Here is a 21,280-nt window from a genome sequence, read left to right as displayed (position 1 = left end):
ATTGTAAGGGGGTATTACAGCGTGTGTCTAGGTCCAGCCAACACCAGATTGTACACCTGCATACCGTACAGCCCCCCCCCCCAAACTAGTGGGTACTACACTGTATTGCTGGGATTTGTAGTACACCTGCATAGAACTTCAATTTCAGTTGTTAACCCAACTGCTACAGTCAAATTGAACATGGAAAGGGTGCTGGGAGTAGAAGGCTACTTGTTGACTACTGCTGGGCCTTAACTGGCATCCATGTTGACTATTGGTGTGCAGGGGCGGTCTTGGCATTTCTGGGGCCCCAAGCGAAGTTGTCTGGGGCCCCCCCCTCGACACGCATTCCAAAACAATAGACCGCTGTGTGTTGTCCCCAGTAGTATATACCCCATTACGAGTGCTCATAGTTACAGTTCAAATGGCAGCAGCGAGCGGGGCAGCAGCCCTGTCCAGTGGTCTTGAGCACAAGAGCGGGGCGTGGGGGCCCCCCTGGATGTTGGGGGCCCCAAGCGATCGCTTGGTGTGCTTGGTGCCAAAGACCGCCACTGTTGGTGTGCCTGCCCTTGCCTCCATATTGACTACTGCTGGGCCTTCACTGGCATCCATGTTGACTACTGCTGGGCCTTCACTGGCATCCATGTTGACTACTGCTGGGCCTTCACTGGCATCCATGTTGACTACTGCTGGGCCTGCCCTTGCCTCCATGTTGACTACTGTTGCTCCCGCCTGGCCTCCACATTGGTTACTGTTGCTCCTGCCTGGCCTCCATGTTCGTTACTGTTGCTCCCGCCTGGCCTCCATGTTGGTTACTGTTGCTCCTGCCTGGCCTCCATGTTGGCTACTGCTGCTACTGGGAGTTTTCTGTGTGCTCAATGTCATGCTGTGTCTGGCCTATATTTTGTTAGGCTCACTTGCTTCCTCACTCACTTTTAATGGTTCTCTGTGTGCTCACTGCCATGCTAGGTCTGGTATAATTTTTGGAAGGCTGACTGGCTACCGCTTCTACCTTGTTCACTCTGTCCTCACCACCATGCTGTGTCAGGCTGAAATTTTTGTCTGGTTCATGATATGTTACCTCTGTTTTAATGGTTCCCTGTGTTCTCACTGCCATGCTGTGTCAGGCTGAGTTTTTGGGTGGTCCCAATGCGTACCTCTGTTTTAACCAGGCTGTTGCACAGAATTAGGCATAATGGTGCCATTAGGCAGCCTCAGAGGCATGCATACATGCTGCTCCTGCTGCTTCCTGTCCATTTCCGTGGTGTTTCGATCATTTTCTGAGGTTGACAGGTTTTCACACGACCTTCCCCCTACCGAACTTGGATCCCCTGCAAAAATGCTCAAGTCTCCCATTGACTTCAATGGGGTTCGTTACTCGAAACGAGCACTCAAGTATCTGGAGATATTTGTCTCGAGTAACAAGCACCCGAGCATTTTAGTACTCGCTCATCACTAGTCAGGACCCAAGATGCCAGCAGAACATTGCCCAGAGAATCACACAGCTTCCACCAGCTTGTCTTCATCCCATAGTGCACCCTGCTGCCATCTCCTCCTCGGCTATACGCAAAAGAGCCCACCAGCCCGGAGTACCCCTTTAGGCTGGGTTCACACTACGTATATTTCAGTCAGTATATTTCAGTCAGTATTGCAACCAAAACCAGGAGTGGATTAAAAACACAGAAAGGATCTGTTCACACAATGTTGAAATTGAGTGGATGGCCGCCATTTAATGGCAAATATTTGCTGTTATTTTAGAACGGCTGTTATATTGAAATAATGGCCGTTATTTACTGTTATATGGTGGCCATCCACTCAATTACAACATTGTGTGAACAGATCCTTTCTTTGTTTTTAATCCACTCTTGGTTTTGGTTGCAATAGTGACTGAAATATACGTAGTGTGAACCCAGCCTTAAAGGGGTTTCCGGCGATAAAAAATTATTCACAGAATAACACACATTACAAAGTTATACAACTTTGTAATGTATGTTATGTCTGTGAATGGCCCCCTTCCCCGTGTCCCACCACCCCCCACCCGTGTACCCGGAAGTGTGGTGCGCTATACATTACCTGTCACGTGCCGACCACGGTCTCCGATCGTCAGCAGTGACGTCTTCTTCGGGAGGCCGGCGGATCTTCCCGAGTGCCGCCCGCCCTCTGCAGCGTCATCCGAAGCTCAGCCGCGATTGGCTGAGCATAACTGTGGTCAGCCAATCGCGGCTGAGCAGCTGATGACGTGGCCGCGTCATCAGCCGCTCAGCCGCGATTGGCTGAGCACAGTTATGCTCAGCCAATCGCGGCTGAGCTTCGGATGACGCTGCAGAGGGTGGCCGGCACTCGGGAAGATCCGCCAAGCTCCCGAAGAAGACATCACTGCTGACGATCGGAGACCGTGGACGACACGAGATGCGGTGAGTATAATGCACCACACTTCCGGGTCTAGCGTGGGTGGGGGGATACACGGGGAAGGGGGCCATTCACAGACATAACATACATTACAAAGTTGTATAACTTTGTAATGTGTGTTATTCTGTGAATAATTTTTTATCGCCGGACAACCCCTTTAAGGTACTAGGAGAAGCTGGATACAGTCCCGGGAAAGTTTTTCCAGTTTCCCAGGACTGAATCCATCTTTTCCCAGCACCCAGGGAGGAGCATCAGGGAGCAGAGCAGAGCAGACTTCAAAGCCGGCAGCCTTAAGGAGAATCCCATTAGGAACAAAGCAATTTGCTTAGTTCCTATTTTATATCCGCTCATCTCTACTTACCAATGTGTACCATTCCAGACCATTTTTATCTCCAGCCCAGACTACAGCAGAAGTAAGCTGTATCCAGTCCACTATGAACTGCTATGGGCAGATTGGACAGTATATAAAATAAGATTAGAAGAACATGGCTGCTTCTTTCCGGATACCACACTTCTGCAAACAGGTTGTGTTTGATATCGCAGTTCAGGTCTAGTAAATTGACTATAACTGACCTGCAGTACTATACACAACCTGTGGCAAGCTGTAGCGCTGTTTTTGAAACAGGACAGTAAAGTTTTTTTAATCCTGTACAACCACTTTACTGAACTGATGTAGTAAACACTAGTTGTACGCATTAAGACCTTGTTCACATGCAGTTTTGTTTTCTGTGAAAATCTGTCCTGTAGATATTTCTTGCTTTTGAACCCACATCACAGAAAAAATGTGACATGAGGGGGGCCAACCTATCCAAAACTTTGGTTGAATTTCCGTACACAATATAAATCCTCAGCGGATTTCAGCCAAGGATTCAATGACATACCATAGAGCGACATGACTGCTGAGACCAGCGATTGGCATTGCAGTATATGACTACCACTTTATTTATGACAGGTCTCCATTCTGGATGTAATAAAAGGCAAAAGCATGGAGATGAAATTCAGGATTTACCATGGCCGTGTTAGTAAAAATATATGTGCATAAACGATCATTGACTTAGTCCATGTCCACTGCGATCAGAGCAGATCCTGTAACCTGTATAGGATTATGTAGGTTTTTGGTCTTTACTCAGACGATCAGCAAATTCTACTAAAGTCCTTGTGGGGCGGCCAGCCATGCCCTTGCGCAGGTAAGGCACTTCATCCTTGTTTGACATGACTCCGGCTATGTCTAGGTGAGCCCAATGCGGTATCGTAACAAACTCCTTCAGGAAGGCAGCGGCCGTGCACGCTCCTCCAGATCTGTAAGAGGAGACAATAGGTTTCTATGTTTCCAAGTACTGTATAACTACAAGTAAAACTCGTAAAGAAGCGACAATTAGACCGTTATTAGTTATTACCTGCTATACTTTCCTACGTTGTTAAGGTCAGCCAGAGCTGAATCCGTCACTTGTTTAGTGTAGTGCTCAAAGAGAGGCATCCGCCATACCCGGTCCCCAGTTACAATGCTGGCCTGAAAGAGGCAAAAGAACATCATCAGTATATTCAGCAATGTGGATGGTAGCTCACTGTACAGCATCATGCCTGAACAACAAAAACATTAGCTCTAGCTGTCTGGACATGATGGGAATTGTAGATTTGCAACAGCTGGAAGGCTGAAGGTTCCCCATCCCTTGTTCACAGGCAAAGTTAAAAATTACAGAAATTAAATTAAAAAGAAATATAAATCAAATATTTTAAACCTCTTGAAGATGATTCCAAATCCAAGAAGAATTGGTGAACACTCCTGTGGCTGCAGATCCCAGGGCCACATCCATTGCACCTAAACAAATCGCAGATATACATATAAAGCTATATACTATCCAGTATCATTATGGTCAAAGTTTCTACATAAAATCAGTAGCAATGATTGATGAAAGTCTAATGCCTTCTCCACCCATACTCCACACTTGCCGCCTCCACCCATACTCCACACTTGCCGCCTCCACCCATACTCCACACTTGCCGCCTCCACCCATACTCCACACTTGCCGCCTCCACCCATACTCCACACTTGCCTTCTCCATTCATACTCCACACTTGCCTCCTCCACCCATACTCCACACTTGCCTCCTCCACCCATACTCCACACTTGCCTTCTCCATTCATACTTGTTATCTCCCGATCATTGTGGCTGTCATGAAGCCCATACAGAAAGAATTGACACCATCCCTTTACGTGTACTCTCATACCTGTTAATGTTGCAGCATTTACTATAGCTCTTGCATTGAAGTTGTGAGCATAACAAAGAGCGTCGGCCAACAGCAGCCGTCCTTCCGCATCCGTGTTATCTACCTGGAAGTAAACATTGGATTGACCATGAGTTTAAGATGAAAACTACAAAGCATCTATTACATGACAAATACCTCTATTGCACGATAGACGCCATTGACCCACAATAGGGTCTATTGGGTTTTGTCATGTTTCATAGAAAAAGCCTGAATCTCCTCATTACATATTGACTTGGAGTACAGTGAAGTGTAGTGGCCTTGGCTCTGGTGAGATTATGTTATTTTATTAGCGCGGTTACCTGGATCGTCTTCCCGTTCTTGGCCTTCACGACATCCCCTGGCTTGTTAGCTCGACCGCTGGGCATATTTTCACACAGTGGAGCCAAACCTTACAGGGGATATAACGTATTATTACAACATAAGAACATACTGCAGAGAGAGCCAAGGTGTAAAGATCCTTAAAATAATCGCTAGTTATAGCCTAAGACTGATTATATGGCTGCTTTTTTACTAGTCACCTGAGAGTACAGCAGGATCTAAGACTTGGCTGACTTCCTGCTTCTGGATACAGAGCAGCTGCTGGATCTACTTGACAGCTGACGCTCAATACTGAATTGCTTCTCACTGTGTCTTATCATATAATTATAGGGTCATAAGGAGGCCAGGTCACATAATGTGTTGGCAAAGGCAAGAAATAAAATATAGTGTTTTGTCTCATTTGTCACTTTTGCAACCAACGTTTTATTTTTCAAAGGTAATACAATGAAGCAACTTTCAGCTGTTCAGCAGACCTATGAGACTCTATAGGTGACAGCAGCGTTCTCTGACCTCCTAACCCAGTTACCTCTCTCCTCTGCTATAGACGTGAATAAGATGACTCCCAGGTACGTGTAAGTAGCCCAAGAGCCATTCTGGTTTTCTGTACTTGTCATAAAAGTGTATACTGTAATACAACCACATTTACCTACCAATGAGGTTAATGGGTAACTTGAGAGTTGCAGCCGTCAAGATGGCAGAACAGATTGTGGCAGCTCCACCCATATCGGCTCTCATCGCATCCATCCCAGATGATGGCTTTATGGAAATCCCACCACTTTGAAGAGAAGCGGGGATTAGAATAGCATCTCGCAGTATACATTTCCCCACAAGCAGAGGGGTAAGGTAAATGTCCAGAGAAACATTTAAAGAAATTATATGTACTTGTGGCTGTAACAGTAAGTCGCTACCACTATTTTCCACTGGGAAATTCTATGTTGTAAAAGGTAGGCTCATATCCAGTATGTCAAAGAAGTATAGTCATGCAACCTCTCACCTGTCAAAAGTGACTCCTTTCCCCACAAACACAAGAGGAGAATCATTAGGGATCGGTCTTCCAGTATAATGGATTTCCAGGAATACTGGAGGTTCATCAGATCCTTTGGCTACACTTAAGAATGCTCCCATTTGTTGTTCTTCTATCCAGGACTTTGGTCTAGGAAATAACAGGGTGAAATATAATATAGTAATGTATGGCAGCAGTCCCCACCAACAAGGTCATTGTCAGTGTCTATTACATTGCGCTAAGCTCATACTATGCAGTTTTAGTCTTCAGAATACAAATTTTTGGATATTCTCATTGCTATAGATACAAAAAACTGCACTGAAATCAGATTTTAGGACTTCATGAATGAATGAACTTGAAGCAAACTCTTACTCTAGTCAGATACATGAATGCTATCTGCCTTTGTATAAGGGCCCTATTACACTGGCAGATCATCAGCAAGCAGTTGCCTGCCTTTCGTCTTATCGCATTTTTTAAGCAGCACTATAAATTATTGTTAGGCTGATAACAATGTATTTAGATGGCCACACAAACAATACAGGGATCATTTGGCCCAACCACTCGATTATTTGTGCAGTGTAAAGGCGCTGCAAATAAGTGCCAATCTTGTTGATCCGTGCTCATTTGCTTCCGTAGACGGACGCAAATCCGGACATCTAAAAGGACCTTAAGGCTACTTCATAAATAGATTTATATAGCATCAGGATTCTCTACAGCGCTGTAAACCAGTCTGGAATGTGTTATCATACATGTGTAGGGTACCATAGAGATTCTTACCTTATAAACACTTTAACACCGCTTCCCAATTCTCCAATCTTCTGTTGAAGTATCTCAGCAAACTTTGAAGGAGTTATATAGTTTGCTGGGGATTCCATCAAGTATCGAGCCAAGTTCTGTCCCTCCGCGTAGGAAACTCCTTTTTGCCAGGCATCTTTGTCCTGACTAAACAGAAATTGTTTTTAATGCATAAATCTTATCAACCAGCTATCATCATAGAATCACCAATAAATGAAAAACTTGTCTGCTTTAGAAAGTCAATTTATCTATTTCATAGGTGTCAAACTCAGGACCTCCAGCTGTTAATAAACTACAATTCCCATCATGCCTGGACAGCCAGAGCTAAAGCTTTGGCTGTCCAGGCATGATGGGAATTGTAGTTTTGTAACAGCTAGAAAGCCTGAGTTTTACACCCCTCTATACGATAGTAGTAGTAGTAAATTATATTTGCCACCTTTATCCAACAGTCACAGCTTTTAAGCAGGACTGAGATTGTGATTCATGTCATATCTTTTTTTTTTTTTTTATTATAAATTTTTATTTTTCATACCATCTTAAAAAAAACAAGATATAACTAACAATCAGCCGTACAGTAGAAAGCGACAGGCACAGAGGGGCGACCCAGGCGGCAGCCTCAACTCATCAAATATCATTATACATCTTTCCATAGACACTTCCCAGGACAGGATTAGAGTAACAACACAGGTTCCCAACAGTTAGTGCTTTAATTCCCGAGGGCCCAACCCCCCCGGGCACCCGGGTTCCACTATCTATAGCGATTATAACCGTTCTAACATTGCCCCTAACTCATCACCACCCCTAGAAATAAATCTACAGCATTGACTCCACGACAGCCTGGTCACACTCCGAGGGGCGGGGCACAGCTTTTCTACGACTTAGTCTTTATTTCCTAATTCAAGATCTTTTTCTTAAACTATAATTATTGGGACCTCGACTGGGAGCCAGCACTATCAAAACACCCAAGCTAGCAAAACTTTTGGCCTTCATACTCCTTGTCCGGGAGCCTCAACACCTTAAAGTCTGCTATTCATTCCACTTCATTCCTGGTGCCTGCGACACAGCGCTAGCCGGGCCACTCACACCACCCTGATCCTTCTCCGGCGAACCCCCCCAGCCATCTATAATGACCAGATGGACCGCCCGGAGAGGTCAGGTCATAACACACACTTCTCTGGCTCCAATACCGTAACAAATTGACCCGTTTCCAGACTCTTATACATATATATATTACTCAAATTTCCCCATTTCACTCTCTACGATTTCATTCCTTATATACTATCTAGTATAGTGCCCCTTCCCCCCATTGCGCCACCGGTCTGTCCCGAGGCCCCCTCCCATTTATCTAAACCATCTGGGACTAAATCTCACTTCGATCATACGGTGCCCGACGGGATGGGCCCCCGTTCACAGATTCTAGCCGCCCCATCCTTCCCTCCTACCGGCCTCAATAATTCATATTCCCTGTTATTTTCCATAATTTACTTTTTCTCCCCTTCTCCCACCGCCCCTACCCAACAACCCCCCCTCCCACTATTACCCATTCCCCACAAAAACATATTTTTATTATAAATTCCTAGCTTATAACCCAATTTATATCCCATCCTCCGCCCCTCCCCTCCCACCCCTCCCGCGGCCCACCGATCCCACCCTAGCCCAGGGTCCAAGCAAAAAGAGACTATTTTACACAAAAAAAAGGGGGAATTATAAACTTTCCCTCCTTCCCTTAAATAGAAGGGGGGGGGGGGGGGTAGCCCCATACCAAGACTGCACACATACTCTCATCCCTTGTCGCACTCATATTGTTTCACCACTTGCTCCCACTCCACCAAGCTAGGGGACAGGGGAGAAATCCATTTTCTCATAATAAGTAGTTTTGCACAAAAAGTCATTCTTAATAATCTCTTTTTTACCTTCCTTGATACATTGGTTGACAAACTAGAGGTGTCTCCCAATATAACCAACTGGAAGTCCATATTCCCTGTTATCCCCGTGCTGACCTTTATTTTCTGTAGTACTTCCGAGCAGAACCGTTTAAGGGCATCACAGGACCAGAACATATGTACCAGGTCTCCCCTATCACCCAGACACCTAGGACACAAATTATCTCTTCTTTTTTTAATTTTAAACAGAAAGGCAGGTGTGTAGTACAATCTATGAACTATATTGAACTGAATCAACTGATGACTTCCCGACGGTGCTACTTTTCTGATGTTACGATAGACTACAGGCCAATTCACACTCCCACCCAGCTCAACCTCCCATACTCTCTGACTACCAAAAGACACCTCCCTCTCCTGAAGGAAGCCTCTATACAACCTTGACACGCCTCTATAGTTAGATCCCGCCCCCCGCATCTTATCTAGTGTTAAATTAACTATAAGCTTATAATCTATTCGTCGCAAGTCGGCCTTCAAGGCACTAGACAACCTTAAGAAGTCAAACCAGTGGGACTCAGTGAGATCATACTCAGCTCTAACTTGCTCCCATGACTTTACTTTCCCCGCCACGACAACATCAGTTATTAAACTTACTCCAAAGGGCAAAAACTCTTGTGTCAATGATAGATTTTTAACTTCTGAAAGCTGGTTATGGTCCCATAAAGGGGAGAAGTTGAGGAAACCCCTAATATTCAGGAGCCTCTTCATTTCACCCCAAGTTTTAACTAAAGCCTGCACCATAGGCCATTCTGCTCTTGGTCCAACCCCGAGGATTCCCGCATCCAGCATCTGAAATATATCCATCTGAGTATTTCTAGCCTCCTGACTCAGCAGGAGAAAAAAGGGATTATCCCTCCACTCTAATAGCCAATAGGTCTGAGAGGCCAGAAAGTATAACTCCATTGAGGGGAGGCCCAGGCCTCCCTTATCCTTTGGAGCGGTCAACAACTCCAGTCTAATTCTGACCCGCTTGCGTCCCCAAATCAAAAAGTTCAATACCAATTTAATCTTCTTAAAATCCTTCTTATCAATCCATACAGGGGCAGCCCCGAATATGTACAAGAACTTAGGGAGACAGACGGTTTTCAGCAAAACCATTCGATCCATCTTGGATAGCGGGAGTCTAAGCCATAGCTCCACTTTTTTCTCTGTTTCTGTTATCAGTGGAGTCAAATTGAGTCTGCTAAAAGACAGAATATCCCGGGACACCCTAATCCCAAGGTATCTAAATGATTCCCCTGGGCCCAATACTTTCAATTGTGGGAAAGATAAAAGGTCCCTCTAAGCCCACCTGCAACAATATTGATTTTCCCCAGTTTATTTTAAGTCCCGAGTACTGTCCGACCATATGTATTAATTCTACTACTCTCGGTATGGCCACTATAGGGTCCTGGAGGAACATCAGCATATCGTCAGCGTACAAAGACACCCTGTCCCCCTCACCCCTCGCCCCAAAACCAACTATGCCCGGGTCTAGTCTGATCAAACTAGCCACCGGTTCTATACTTAGGGCGAAGAGTAAGGGGGAGAGGGGACAACCCTGCCTAGTACCTCGGCCCAACCCAAAAGAGGTTGAGTGCAACCCATTAACTGTGACAACGGCCCTCGCGCTCGTATATAAAAGTTTTATCATAGCCACATATTCCCGACCCAAATTAAAACTGTCCAAAACCTCCCACAGGAATTCCCACTCCACCCTGTCAAAGGCCTTCGCGCCATCCAGTGACAGGATGGAGTGGGACCCCCCCCCCCCCCCCCCCCCCCCTGACAACTGCACGTTCTCATATAGTCGTCTTAAGTTAGACTTAATTTGTCGTCCGGGGATAAATCCCGTCTGATCCTCCCCTATGAGCCCCCCAACTATCTTATTTAATCTGCGGGCCAGCACTCCCGCAAATAATTTTACGTCCGTATTAAGTAACGAAATCGGCCTATAGGACTCACACTCTAGGGGATTTTTACCTTCTTTTAGGATCAGAATAATCTCAGCTTCCCCCATCGAACTGGGGAGTTTCCCGACCGCCTTTGAGTGTTCCAATACCTGCAGGAGTGCTGGGAGCAGAACCTTCTTATGTCTCTTATACAACTCAAACGGAATACCGTCCTGCCCCGGAGCGGATCCTCCGGGGGTTCCGGCTAGAGTCGCCTCTAATTCCTCTAAAGTGATAGGGGCATCCAGCGCCTCTCCCTGCTCCTGTGAAAGGCGAGGCAACTCGGCAGACTCCAGGAGTCGCTTTAAATGGTCGTCATTATCTTTACAGCTAGATCTATATGTTTCCTGGAAGTATTTCCTGAACACCTCCAGGATATCACTAGGCGAGTTAACAATACCGTTATCTTCTGAGCGAATAGCATATATTCCCCTCCCCCCTTCTGATTCCCAACTAACCGAAACAGAAATTGTTTTTAATGCATAAATCTTATCAACCAGCTATCATTATAGAATCACCAATAAATGAAAAACTTGTCTGCTTTAAAAAGTCAATTTATCTATTTCATAGGTGTCAAACTCAGGCCCTCCAGCTGTTAATAAACTACAATTCCCATCATGCCTGGACAGCCAGAGCTTTAGCTCTGGCTGTCCAGGCATGATGGGAATTGTAGTTTTGTAACAGCTAGAAAGCCTGAGTTTTACACCCCTCTATACGATAGTAGTAGTAGTAAATTATATTTGCCACCTTTATCCAACAGTCACAGCTTTTAAGCAGGACTGAGATTGTGATTCATGTCATATCTTTTGTTTTCATAATTCTTGCCATTGGCGAGCTAAAGCTTTTGTGTAACTATGTAATGAAGCTCAAGTGCCCAGGAGGTGATTCTCAGCCCTGCAAGAGTCCAGGTAAGTCCAGTCCATTGTCCTGCTTGCATCCATCTACCCAGTTTGACTGATGGCCACTACATAAAGAAGACATGAGCTGCACATATCTGGGCTCTACTGAGGGAAATGAGGCCCAATATACTGTCACTGCACATAGCATAAATCTATTAAGAAAAAGGGCCAGTAGTAGCTGGATTCATGTGGTATATGTATCAGTAGGACCAGTAATAGGATTCATTAAGGTTGTGTCATCAGCCAGTTGGTAGATGTTCTGAGAACAGCTTCCTAATACATACTTAGGACTGACTCTTACTAGGTTTTTAAGAGGTGTCGCTAAATATAATAAAAGTTAAGTTGCACAATACATTGGAATAGAAAAAAAATTAGGTAAGTAGTTTCCTATACCTTCCATACAGCTGCGTGGAGGCCTTTTTCTTCTTTTTTGACTTGAGCTCATCATATTCATATAACCCCAAAACCGCCCCTTCTGCTGCCGCCTGAGCGTCTCCACAAGGATCCACTTCAACGTGTTCAATCTCCATATCCTGCATCTGCCTGCAGCCCACTGGATAGCAAAGCGATAAAGACATAGAAGGCAGGGAAAGGGTTCATTTAAAAGACTTAGTATGATTTGTAAGACATCCATTAGCAAAGACTAAGGCTATTTTTACACAAAGAGGAAATATTTGGATCTGTAATTGCGGACAGTATAATACTAATGTGGGAAAGGGGCCTAAGAGAGTCATTGTAGTGATCACTGGGATCTAGAGGTCAGACATACCTCCAGCCAGTCTAAAGCCCCTATTACACGGGCGACTAGAGGAGCAAACAGACGCTGTCAGCGTTTGTTTGCTCTTTGTTCCCCCGCTTGCTGCCGCCGCTATCACGTGCAGCGGCAGTGAGCAGGTAAGTGCAGGGGGGGGGCCGCGGAGAGGGGGGGCTGCCCAGGTGATGGCTAGATCGTCTGGGCAGCCCATAGAGGATAGTGGTGGTCTGCTGCCGCCGGTTCTATTCCATTAAGCGACAGCAACAATTCATGTTGAAAGACAAACGACAGCAACGATCAGCGTTGCCTTCTATTACATGGGACGATTATTGTCAAAAAATCGTTCTGTGTAATGGGGCCTTAACACTGGTGGTCTACTCTAGGGATAGACTCATATCAGTGTACAGTATATATTGGATAACCTGATTACCATTTTCCGCCTCTTTTCAACTAGTTCACATACTGAAGTGTAAGGAGAATCACAGTCAGCAAAGTGAGATACAAAGGTCAGACAGCGCAGTGACACATTACCTGATACCGCTGTCCTGATATTCTCTTTGCCTTCATTCCAAAGCTCCTGCTGGTTGATGCCAGCTGACTGCTTACCCAATCCTGTCACCACCACAGTGGGGAAATCCTGACAATGACATATAGACCTACGTTAGACCAATTTCTCAATAGGACTCAGTTCACACTTGATTGTATATATGCTCGCTACTATGATGCTTGGAATGACAGTGTGTGGTGAGACAACCACTTTTAAGGGGTATTGCTTCATCTCCTAGATGTGTGCCACACCTCTGAAAACCCAATCTAACTAAAGATCAGAAGGACTTAGGGAGCCTACACGTCTGGTGCCAATTGGACCTTTGTTTGCTGGGCTCTTACAATCCTCGATTAAATCTTAAAGGGGTACTCCAGCAAAAATCTTTTTCTTTCAAATTAACTGGTTTCAGAAAGTTATATAGATTTTTAATTTACTTCTATTTAAAAATCCCAGGTCTTCCAGTACTTATCAAATGCATGTCCTGCAGGAACTGGTGTATACTTTCCAGTCTGACACAGTGCTCTCTGCTGCCACCTCTGTCCGAGACAGGAACTGTCCAGAGCAGTAGCAAATCCCCATAGAAAACCTCTCCTGCTCTGAACAGATCCTGTCATGGCCAGAGATGTCAGCAGAGAGTACTGTGTCAGACTGGAAACACCACTTCCTGCAGGACATACATCAGCTGATAAGTACTGGAAGACTTGAGATTTTTAAATAGAAGTAAATTACAATTCTGTCTAACTTTCTGAAACCAGTTGATTTGAAAGAAAAATATTTTCGCTGGAGTACCCCTTTAACGTTTCACAGTAGACTGTTAGAATCCAATATACAAATGTTACCTGACTCCCCAGCTCATAACATTGTTTAGTATCAATAAGAACATACCTCGTGTAAACCATAAAATATCCGCGTTTTCCCTTTCTTCAGCGCAGGTCCGGACCTGTATAAAGACAGTGAGAGAGATTTATCAAACTGGTGTAAAGTGAGGAATGAAAGGTTGCTAGGGGCAACTGAGCTAGTCTCACTTTACACCAGTTTGATAAATCTCCCCCAGTATGTTACTATGAGCACTGCTGGGGCAGGTGTAACCCTCAGCTATACATGTATGGTATTGTAGTTACCTGCTTAGCTGGTCTCTCAGTTTTCCTGAAACAGCATTGTTAAACGCGTCTCCTGCTTGGGTAAGAAGCACATTCTCATCCTCCTTATTCTTTTCATATACACCTAGGACAAGACCCTGGAAGAAAAAGATGTAAGACAGAGTACTTGTTTATAAGACGGCCATGCCCAACAGCTGTATATGAAATGGAGCAGAGCTGTAATACCACACACAACCTGAAGACAGGTGGGGCACTATGTTTAGAAGATTAAAAAAAAGTTCAAAGATGGTTTTCAAATCCTAGATAACCTCAGTGGGAGGTGACCCTGAGGAATGCTACATTTATAGCAGAGTTCACCAAAATTCCTAAAACCCTGTCAAGTCAGCCCTGGAAGAGTTTCCCTGCTGGTGGCGTGATATTGATACATCATGCCGGGAGGGGAAACAGTCCAGGATAGGTATTCATGGACAGAACACGGAACGCGTTAATGCAGCCTATGTTTATGCAGCCCGTCTCCAACAGAAAGTGGGAACAAGCTGCCGGATGGGAGTGAAGCACACAGGTGCGCGCTTCTGCCAGCTATATCTAGAGATCACAGCACTGACTGTCCAAACCAATGACCTCTTAAAAACGTGATAGTGAGAGTAGTGCTTTAAAGTGAGTGTACCACCAGGCCCAGGCTGAAGCACTGGAGGCGGGCCGACCCACCCTTAGTGGGAGGAAATCCTAGCCCCTCTATGATAGGGTTCCATTGATTCTAATGGAGTCACGTCATGGAGGGGCTGGGGTTTCTTCCCACTGGGGGCAGATCGGCCCGCCTCCAGTGCTTCAGCCTGGGCCTGGTGGTACACTCACTTTAAGCAATGTATTGCACATTGTGCACTCCACAAGTGATTGTCCAGCTTTAGGTCAGGTTCAGATGAGTTTAATACAGCTGCATTTCTGCATGTGGATCACGCCTACAAGTCCTTGTCTGACCATAGCTCTGATGACCCGAACTGACAATATGATCTAAGATGATGTCACTTTTGGTAGGCCAGGCCTGGACTTGTGACCATTGTACAAATGCAGAATATGTCAGTATTACATATCTTACAAAATGTTTCATGGCATAACCATCTAACCCATGAGAGCACCTGGGATTGCACACACATCATTCTCTGGTTTCATCAGTCAGGTGTAACGTCCTTACCTGAGTACAGCGTGGAGATCGTTCATATTGGCGCAGTCACACACAATGGCTAAGTTGGCTTGTTGGCTAAATGGCTATGTTCTACATATTACCATACAAATAACACAGCACATGATAAAATAGCTCAGATGTATGCGGGCATGAACAGGTTAAAGGAAATGTCTACACTCTGCATTAGAGAAAGTTTTACCTTTTGTCCAGCACTATAGGAGTGTGCTGACAGGGAGAGCGTCCTGCAGCAGCTCCTGTGTACACTCCTGTGGAGCACAGCTCGCAGCGGCTGCAGCATGGTCACTATGAGGGGCTGTCACTAGAGTTCAGCTTGTGTCCTCTACCATGTGTGTATGGACACAGAATAATGACATCATCACACAGAGACCCACAGAGCCCTCCTCCTCAGAGCACAAAGCCAACAACTCACATGCTGATGAGCCGCTTCATCCAGCACAAACATCTAAACAAGTGGGCCACCTAGTGGCCTCATGTCATATTGCAGGAAACTAATTTATGCTTTACATCTGTACTAAAGTAGGGCTGCATTCAAACGTTCAGTGATTTTCCCGGTCCGTGATTGTGATCTGCTAGCTACCTCCGTGATCCCTGCAAAACAGTCAGTTTTTCTTCCGTTTTGCATCCGTGTCTTTTTTTTCACGGATCTATTCTACAGCATTTTAAATTACATTGATTACATCACACCCGTGTACATCCGTGAAAAACACAGAACTCATTGATTTCTATGGGGAATCCGTTCCATGCTTCCGTTCCGAGTTATGACATGTCCTATTTTTAAACGGAACGGATCTGTGAAATCACGGAACGTCAGAATTGCCCAATAGAAAGCAATGAGCTGTAAAGTTGTCCGTGAGCACGGACAACTTCCCGGAACGTGTGAATGCAGCCTAATGGTCTCCAATGCTTCTGGCAAAAATGATGGGGGACTAGATGGACCAGGTGGTCAATTTTTTTTTTTTAAATCTCTACCCATTTTCTCTGGCAATATATATTAAACAGCTGGGATTACATTTACCTGCAAGTGCAAATAGCCATAAACATCTGTTTCCCTTATTGATAGCAAGGAAATGAGAACATACAGGTCTAAAGACTTATGAAACATGTTCAACTTAGAAGTTTTCTACTTCGAACCTCTTGTTGGATAACGGCGTTTAAACATACATAGCTGCACCGTAGAGCCATAAGGAACATCTGTAACATGTAACCATCCTCAAAGATGTGACCAAGATAGAATAAAAGTGCCAGTGTTGTAATGTATTTGGGAGCCGCACAGCTGAAGGACTTAAAGGGTTAATGTTTCTCTATGTGCCACCTGAATCTGTAGACCAGTAGGAGTCTTGTTTTCTTCTTTCCTATCACCTCTCTCCTTATTTCTTCTGTTGGACTCTTCACCCACTAACGGCGCATGTTAGTCACGCTAGGGAAGTAAGTCACGTGGGAGACAGGAAGAGTAGGGTCAGTCTGAGCTAGAACCCCATATGGGAGAGATGCAAGACAGTACACCTCCAACAACCTTCTTACAAGTAACGCTACACAGCACTTTGCACTGATAAACTGTCTTAGGAGAGGACAAGCCAGAGATAACCTCAACCCACACTGAGGACAAGGGTTGTCACGGAGCAGGACAGTATCCACAAATGCCAAAAAGCTAGTTCTAGATAGAGCAAAGTTGCGCAAAGCCTATGAACTCTATCTTGCAGCGCTGTTGTCAGCAGGGAACCCTCAGCATTCCGCTCATCCCAGGTAACAAGGTCTGGGGCTTGTGTCACCCTCTAGGAAGGTTCAGCTAGTGGGCTTAAGGTTGTGTGAAGACTAGATAAAAGTCAATACAAGGGCACAGGTGTTCTTCTTCTTCTAAGTATTCTAACACATCCTCCAACATCCCAGCAGAGCACAGTACTACATGGGTTGGGACTCTCACGGCATCCTCCTCTCTCCTGCACATTTGCAACTAGTAAACCAGCCTTCTTTAAGTCAAAGAGACTCTGTGATTTATCACAATCCACCACGACCTTGGGACGCTTCCCCTTTCTGTGGGTGGCGGGTCCTACATTCCGAGAGGGTCAATAAACCACTCCGGCCATCCGTGATCACTCTAACCCAAGGGACCCAGTGGCAACCCGGCAGAACACTGACCACAGGAGAAAAGGGTACAACCGGCCTTGTCAAATAAAAGCCGGTGTGCCATCACACCTGTGTGCCAACCAGGCACTGGCGTCACAAAATAACACCCCAAGGTCCGGCTGTATCCCGGCCAACCACCTCCGGCGTGGAGTCACACATCACAATCTGACAAGTGACCGGCCGCTACTTCGATATGACACCACACCGCTGTTAACCACCACACATAACTCTTATTAGATATATTACTTTTTGCTTCTGGGCCCCAGTATAAAATTTATACTAGAGCCCATGCTACCATGTGCCATTTATACCACTGGGGCTTTGTTATGTGGCAGAGGGGTCTTGGGGCCCCCTGAGACATGAAGTCCTAAGTGCGGCTGCTGTCTTTGCACCCCCTATAATTTTACACCGGACTTCAATAAAAGTTTTCCAAGAGCCATAACTATTTGTACATAGCCATGTTAATGCTTGACTGTTGTGGGATGAGCTTTTGTGTTCTTTTTTTTTGTTACAGGCACCGTTTATTCTGTAATTTTGTGTTTTGAAAAATATTTTAGAAGGGTGGAATGGAAAAAATGCAAATCCTTTATTTATTTATTTTTTTGTATTTATTTCTTTAGCGGAGAGAGTGGTTTTACAGAGTACCCGGAAGATAAGAAGTATTTGGTGTAATATTGTGGCCGGCCTTCACTCGTCCCACCCTTTTAATTATTATTAATATTTCTTTTTAAAGCCCCTTGATTCCAGAGCGCAGTACATATGTTAAGGGGTTAACATACAGAATGTAATATGAAACCAAGAAAATTACAGATGAGTAAAGTAAATGAGAGGCTAGTACATAGGGAGAAAAGAACCTGACCATGAGGACTTACAGTACGCCATGTAGGGGAGGAGAGTTTGGGGTAACCATTTCTTTCCTGACATTTAGGGGGGGGGGGGGTAAACTTCAGTGATCAAAGTTTTTTCCAATTCTGACTACTGCCGGCTCATGTCAACCCCTGAGCCCCCACCATACTTCATGTTCTGGTAAAGTACAGAGAGGGCTTAAAAACCCAAAATCGACACTTGATACCTTGACACTTGAGCTTTCAGCATGACAGAGAGATGAAAGATACCCTTTAAGACCCCCGGACCATCCTGAAACACCCCCATATCTGGAGACCAGGAAAGGTCCATTATTCCCTTTTTTAATAAAGAACCTGCAACATTTTGGTTTTGCTATGAAGCCTCCTCTGCTCTATCTATGCCTTTGCTTATACTAAAAATTATTCTACCAATTCTGTGGTAATGCTTGTCTATAATGTATACCACTACCAAATATCCTGAGAAGGTGTAAGAAGTATGATCAGTATGCACTTTGGCATAGAGCCAGGGCCTTATCTGTGTCCCGCTTACTAGAGCCCTATACTCAGGTGGATTAAGTAATGGGAGTAACATGATCCTCACAGCTGAAAGATGACGCTGTGGATAGAGGTCAGTTTACTGTCCCTGCATCCAGCCCGAATTGCACTAAACAGAATCATTTTGTGACTGATGAAACATTAAATGGTGAGGTATATTCTTTTTGTCTCACATTTTTTTCTGCATCTAACATTTTTCAGCAGATAAAATGACCTGTAAATACATATATGAAACTGTGTCACATGTTATTAGGGGAATGCGGCAGCACTTTTCCTCATCTTCCAGTATCTTGCCATTTCCCATTTTCCTTCCTGTTCAGAAACCTCTTATTTCACCAGAATAATCCAAAGTAGTGTGAAAATATCAGACTCAGAAGGAGGAGGCAGCTGTAGCATCTCACTCAATTATAAAAGCTATGAATTAAATCAAGAGGCTTATCATAGGCCTCTGCCGATATTAGATTGGTGGTGCTCTAACTCGGAGTACCCCCGCCTATCAGCTGTTTGAAGATATTGTGACATTTATGCAAGTTCCAACCTGCTAACATTGTTAGATACAGTTGGCACTTTTCATTTATTCAGCTGTGTTTCCAGAACAAATAAAAAATGCTTTTATTCTCCTTTTAGCGTAGTGCACACTACAGAAATAACACAGATAACTTGCCGCAGATTCCCTGTGCGCCCAACACTTGACTCTCCGTACATCCCATAGATGCTCAGGCGGATTCCGCTGTCCGCTCAACGGATTGACATGTCAATTCTTTCGGTGGATGCTGGAATCCACCTGAGCATAGAATGGAGTCTATGTGACAGGCAGAACTTCAAGTGGGAGTGCAGGGGGGAAGGGGCTGAGCAGCGGATTCTGTGGCAAGTTATCTGTGGGATTCCCGTAGTGTGCACATACCCTAACTCTCCTACAGCTCCTCCTCGCTCCCCCTCCCAGCCCTGTCCTTGCATGATGGTCAGCTGAAAGCTTAGCCCTAAGCAGGGATAGGGGTAGGAGAGGGGAGACAAGACATTAAACCCCTAAATTCTTCAGGGGCTTGGAAAAGCCTCTTTGACACTTTGTACAGGAGAATAAAAGTATGTTTCTTCTTATGGAAGCACAGCTGTTTATAGGAAAGGTACCATATGTCTCCTTGTCCTAACAGCATCTAACAGTGTCAGCATTTTGGAACTTGTGGCTAACAAATTCACTTTAAGTTTTACATCGGCTGCAAACCCTTCAAACAACTAATCTGCTTAGATGCTGGTGGATGAATCCACACAGATCTAATATTGATGGCCTATCCTGATGGCTATTTATACTACTTTGTACTATTGGTGCTTTCTTTTGTGGCAGGGGGTCCATCCGGTCCCCTCAGGCACCAGGACCTGGGTGCGATTGCCAACTTCATGCACACAATATCCTTGGGACCTGAAAAAGACTTGAAATCTAAAGGCAACACAATACATTTATGTCTGTACTATACCTAATACACATCTATAACTCTTGACAGCATGAAACTGATGCTGAAAGCATTCTTTTTATATAGCTTTAAACACTTTTATATTTCATCCAAGGTTTTACAATTGTAAAATCTGGAACCATAATATATGGAGCCAGCTTATATTACCAGTTGAGTAAATTGCCATAAAAGTGTGAAGAGGCTGCTTCCATGGAGCGAGAGGATCTGGAACTCTATAGAAGGTGAGAGGAGACAAAGTAAACGGCACCAAGAAGTTTTTACTGCCAATGTTTTATTTAAAAAAAGAAATCAGAGTGTTACAAACATACAAGGGAAGATGATTAATATTATTATTGGATTCTCTGGATGGTGTATTTTTGGCCTATTATGTCTAGTATATGGTTTCCATTTCAAATAATCATGTGTTCGTGGTGACTAATTTTAAAAATTTTACATTTTAAGAGGTATTCTGGTATCAGAAAATAGTTTTTAAATAAATAACAAAACCGAGACAATACGTCATCCTCTTTTGTCCCACGAGGCTTGTCTGGATGTTGTCTTTCAGCTCAAGCCCCTCCACCAGTGATGCCATCACATCTGACCAGCACATCAAGTCTACATCAACACCTCCCTGATATATGTGTGTGTGTGTGTGTGTATATATATATATATATATATATATATATTGTTTTTTTTGTTTTTTTAGGGGTTGGGGATGGGATTTGAAATGAGATGTGTTTGTTGCATGTTTCCTTCTACTAAACAATGCCACAAACAGAGGAGCGGTGAATACAGCAACTTTTGAAGACTTGTGTGGGGAGATAGTTTTCTAAGTAAAGCAATATTATACAACTAGGTTGTGAAAGCCATGGAAGGAGTCCTGTGTGAGGGTGGTAAGGGGAAGCAATGCATTCTGGGGATTGTAGTACCATGTAACTTCTCAACTACGATATTTACATTATTTATTATAGCCAGGTAAAGTATGGGGCGAAGACAAGACTAACCAAGAAGTGAGCAGCCAAGGAGTGAGGAAAAGTCATGCCCCCTTCTACTCCACAGATAACCCCTCTGAGGGTATTTTCACATACAGTAAAATAAAAGCAAAATGTGAAAGTAAAATAGGTATAAAACACAGGTGTATTTTGAATCTAAAAATGTGCTG

The 21,280-nt window shown here is 44.5% G+C and overlaps 1 protein-coding gene across 1 annotated transcript; it reads right to left on the bottom strand.

Moving 5' to 3' along the window:
• Positions 1-3,300: 3,300 nt before the first annotated feature.
• On the bottom strand, positions 3,301-15,492 carry LAP3 (leucine aminopeptidase 3). The gene is made up of 13 exons (XM_069976467.1): positions 15,325-15,492; positions 13,964-14,079; positions 13,728-13,782; positions 12,827-12,932; positions 11,935-12,094; positions 6,754-6,918; positions 5,968-6,126; positions 5,624-5,748; positions 4,955-5,043; positions 4,617-4,719; positions 4,128-4,207; positions 3,786-3,898; positions 3,301-3,687 (listed from the first exon to the last, which is right to left on the bottom strand). Exons 1-13 carry the CDS (start codon positions 15,421-15,423, stop codon positions 3,492-3,494), a joined length of 1,566 nt encoding a protein of 521 aa, XP_069832568.1. The 5' UTR covers positions 15,424-15,492; the 3' UTR covers positions 3,301-3,491.
• Positions 15,493-21,280: the final 5,788 nt, after the last annotated feature.

Source organism: Dendropsophus ebraccatus, chromosome 7 (genome assembly GCF_027789765.1).
Source record: "Dendropsophus ebraccatus isolate aDenEbr1 chromosome 7, aDenEbr1.pat, whole genome shotgun sequence".
Lineage (NCBI taxonomy): Eukaryota > Metazoa > Chordata > Amphibia > Anura > Hylidae > Dendropsophus > Dendropsophus ebraccatus.
Note: the sequence above shows the minus strand (reverse complement) of the source record. Positions and strands in the feature narration are given on the sequence as shown.

Excerpts from the sequence above, each read along its gene's own strand:
- LAP3 (XM_069976467.1), bottom strand. The coding sequence starts at position 15,423 with ATGCTGCAGCCGCTGCGAGCTGTGCTCCACAGGAGTGTACACAGGAGC. Across the intron at positions 12,095-12,826 it reads TATCAGGACAGCGGTATCAG|TGGGCTGCAGGCAGATGCAG; the intron begins GTAATGTGTCAC and ends TTTGCTATCCAG. Across the intron at positions 5,749-5,967 it reads AAAGGAGTCACTTTTGACAG|TGGTGGGATTTCCATAAAGC; the intron begins GTGAGAGGTTGC and ends TTCTCTTCAAAG.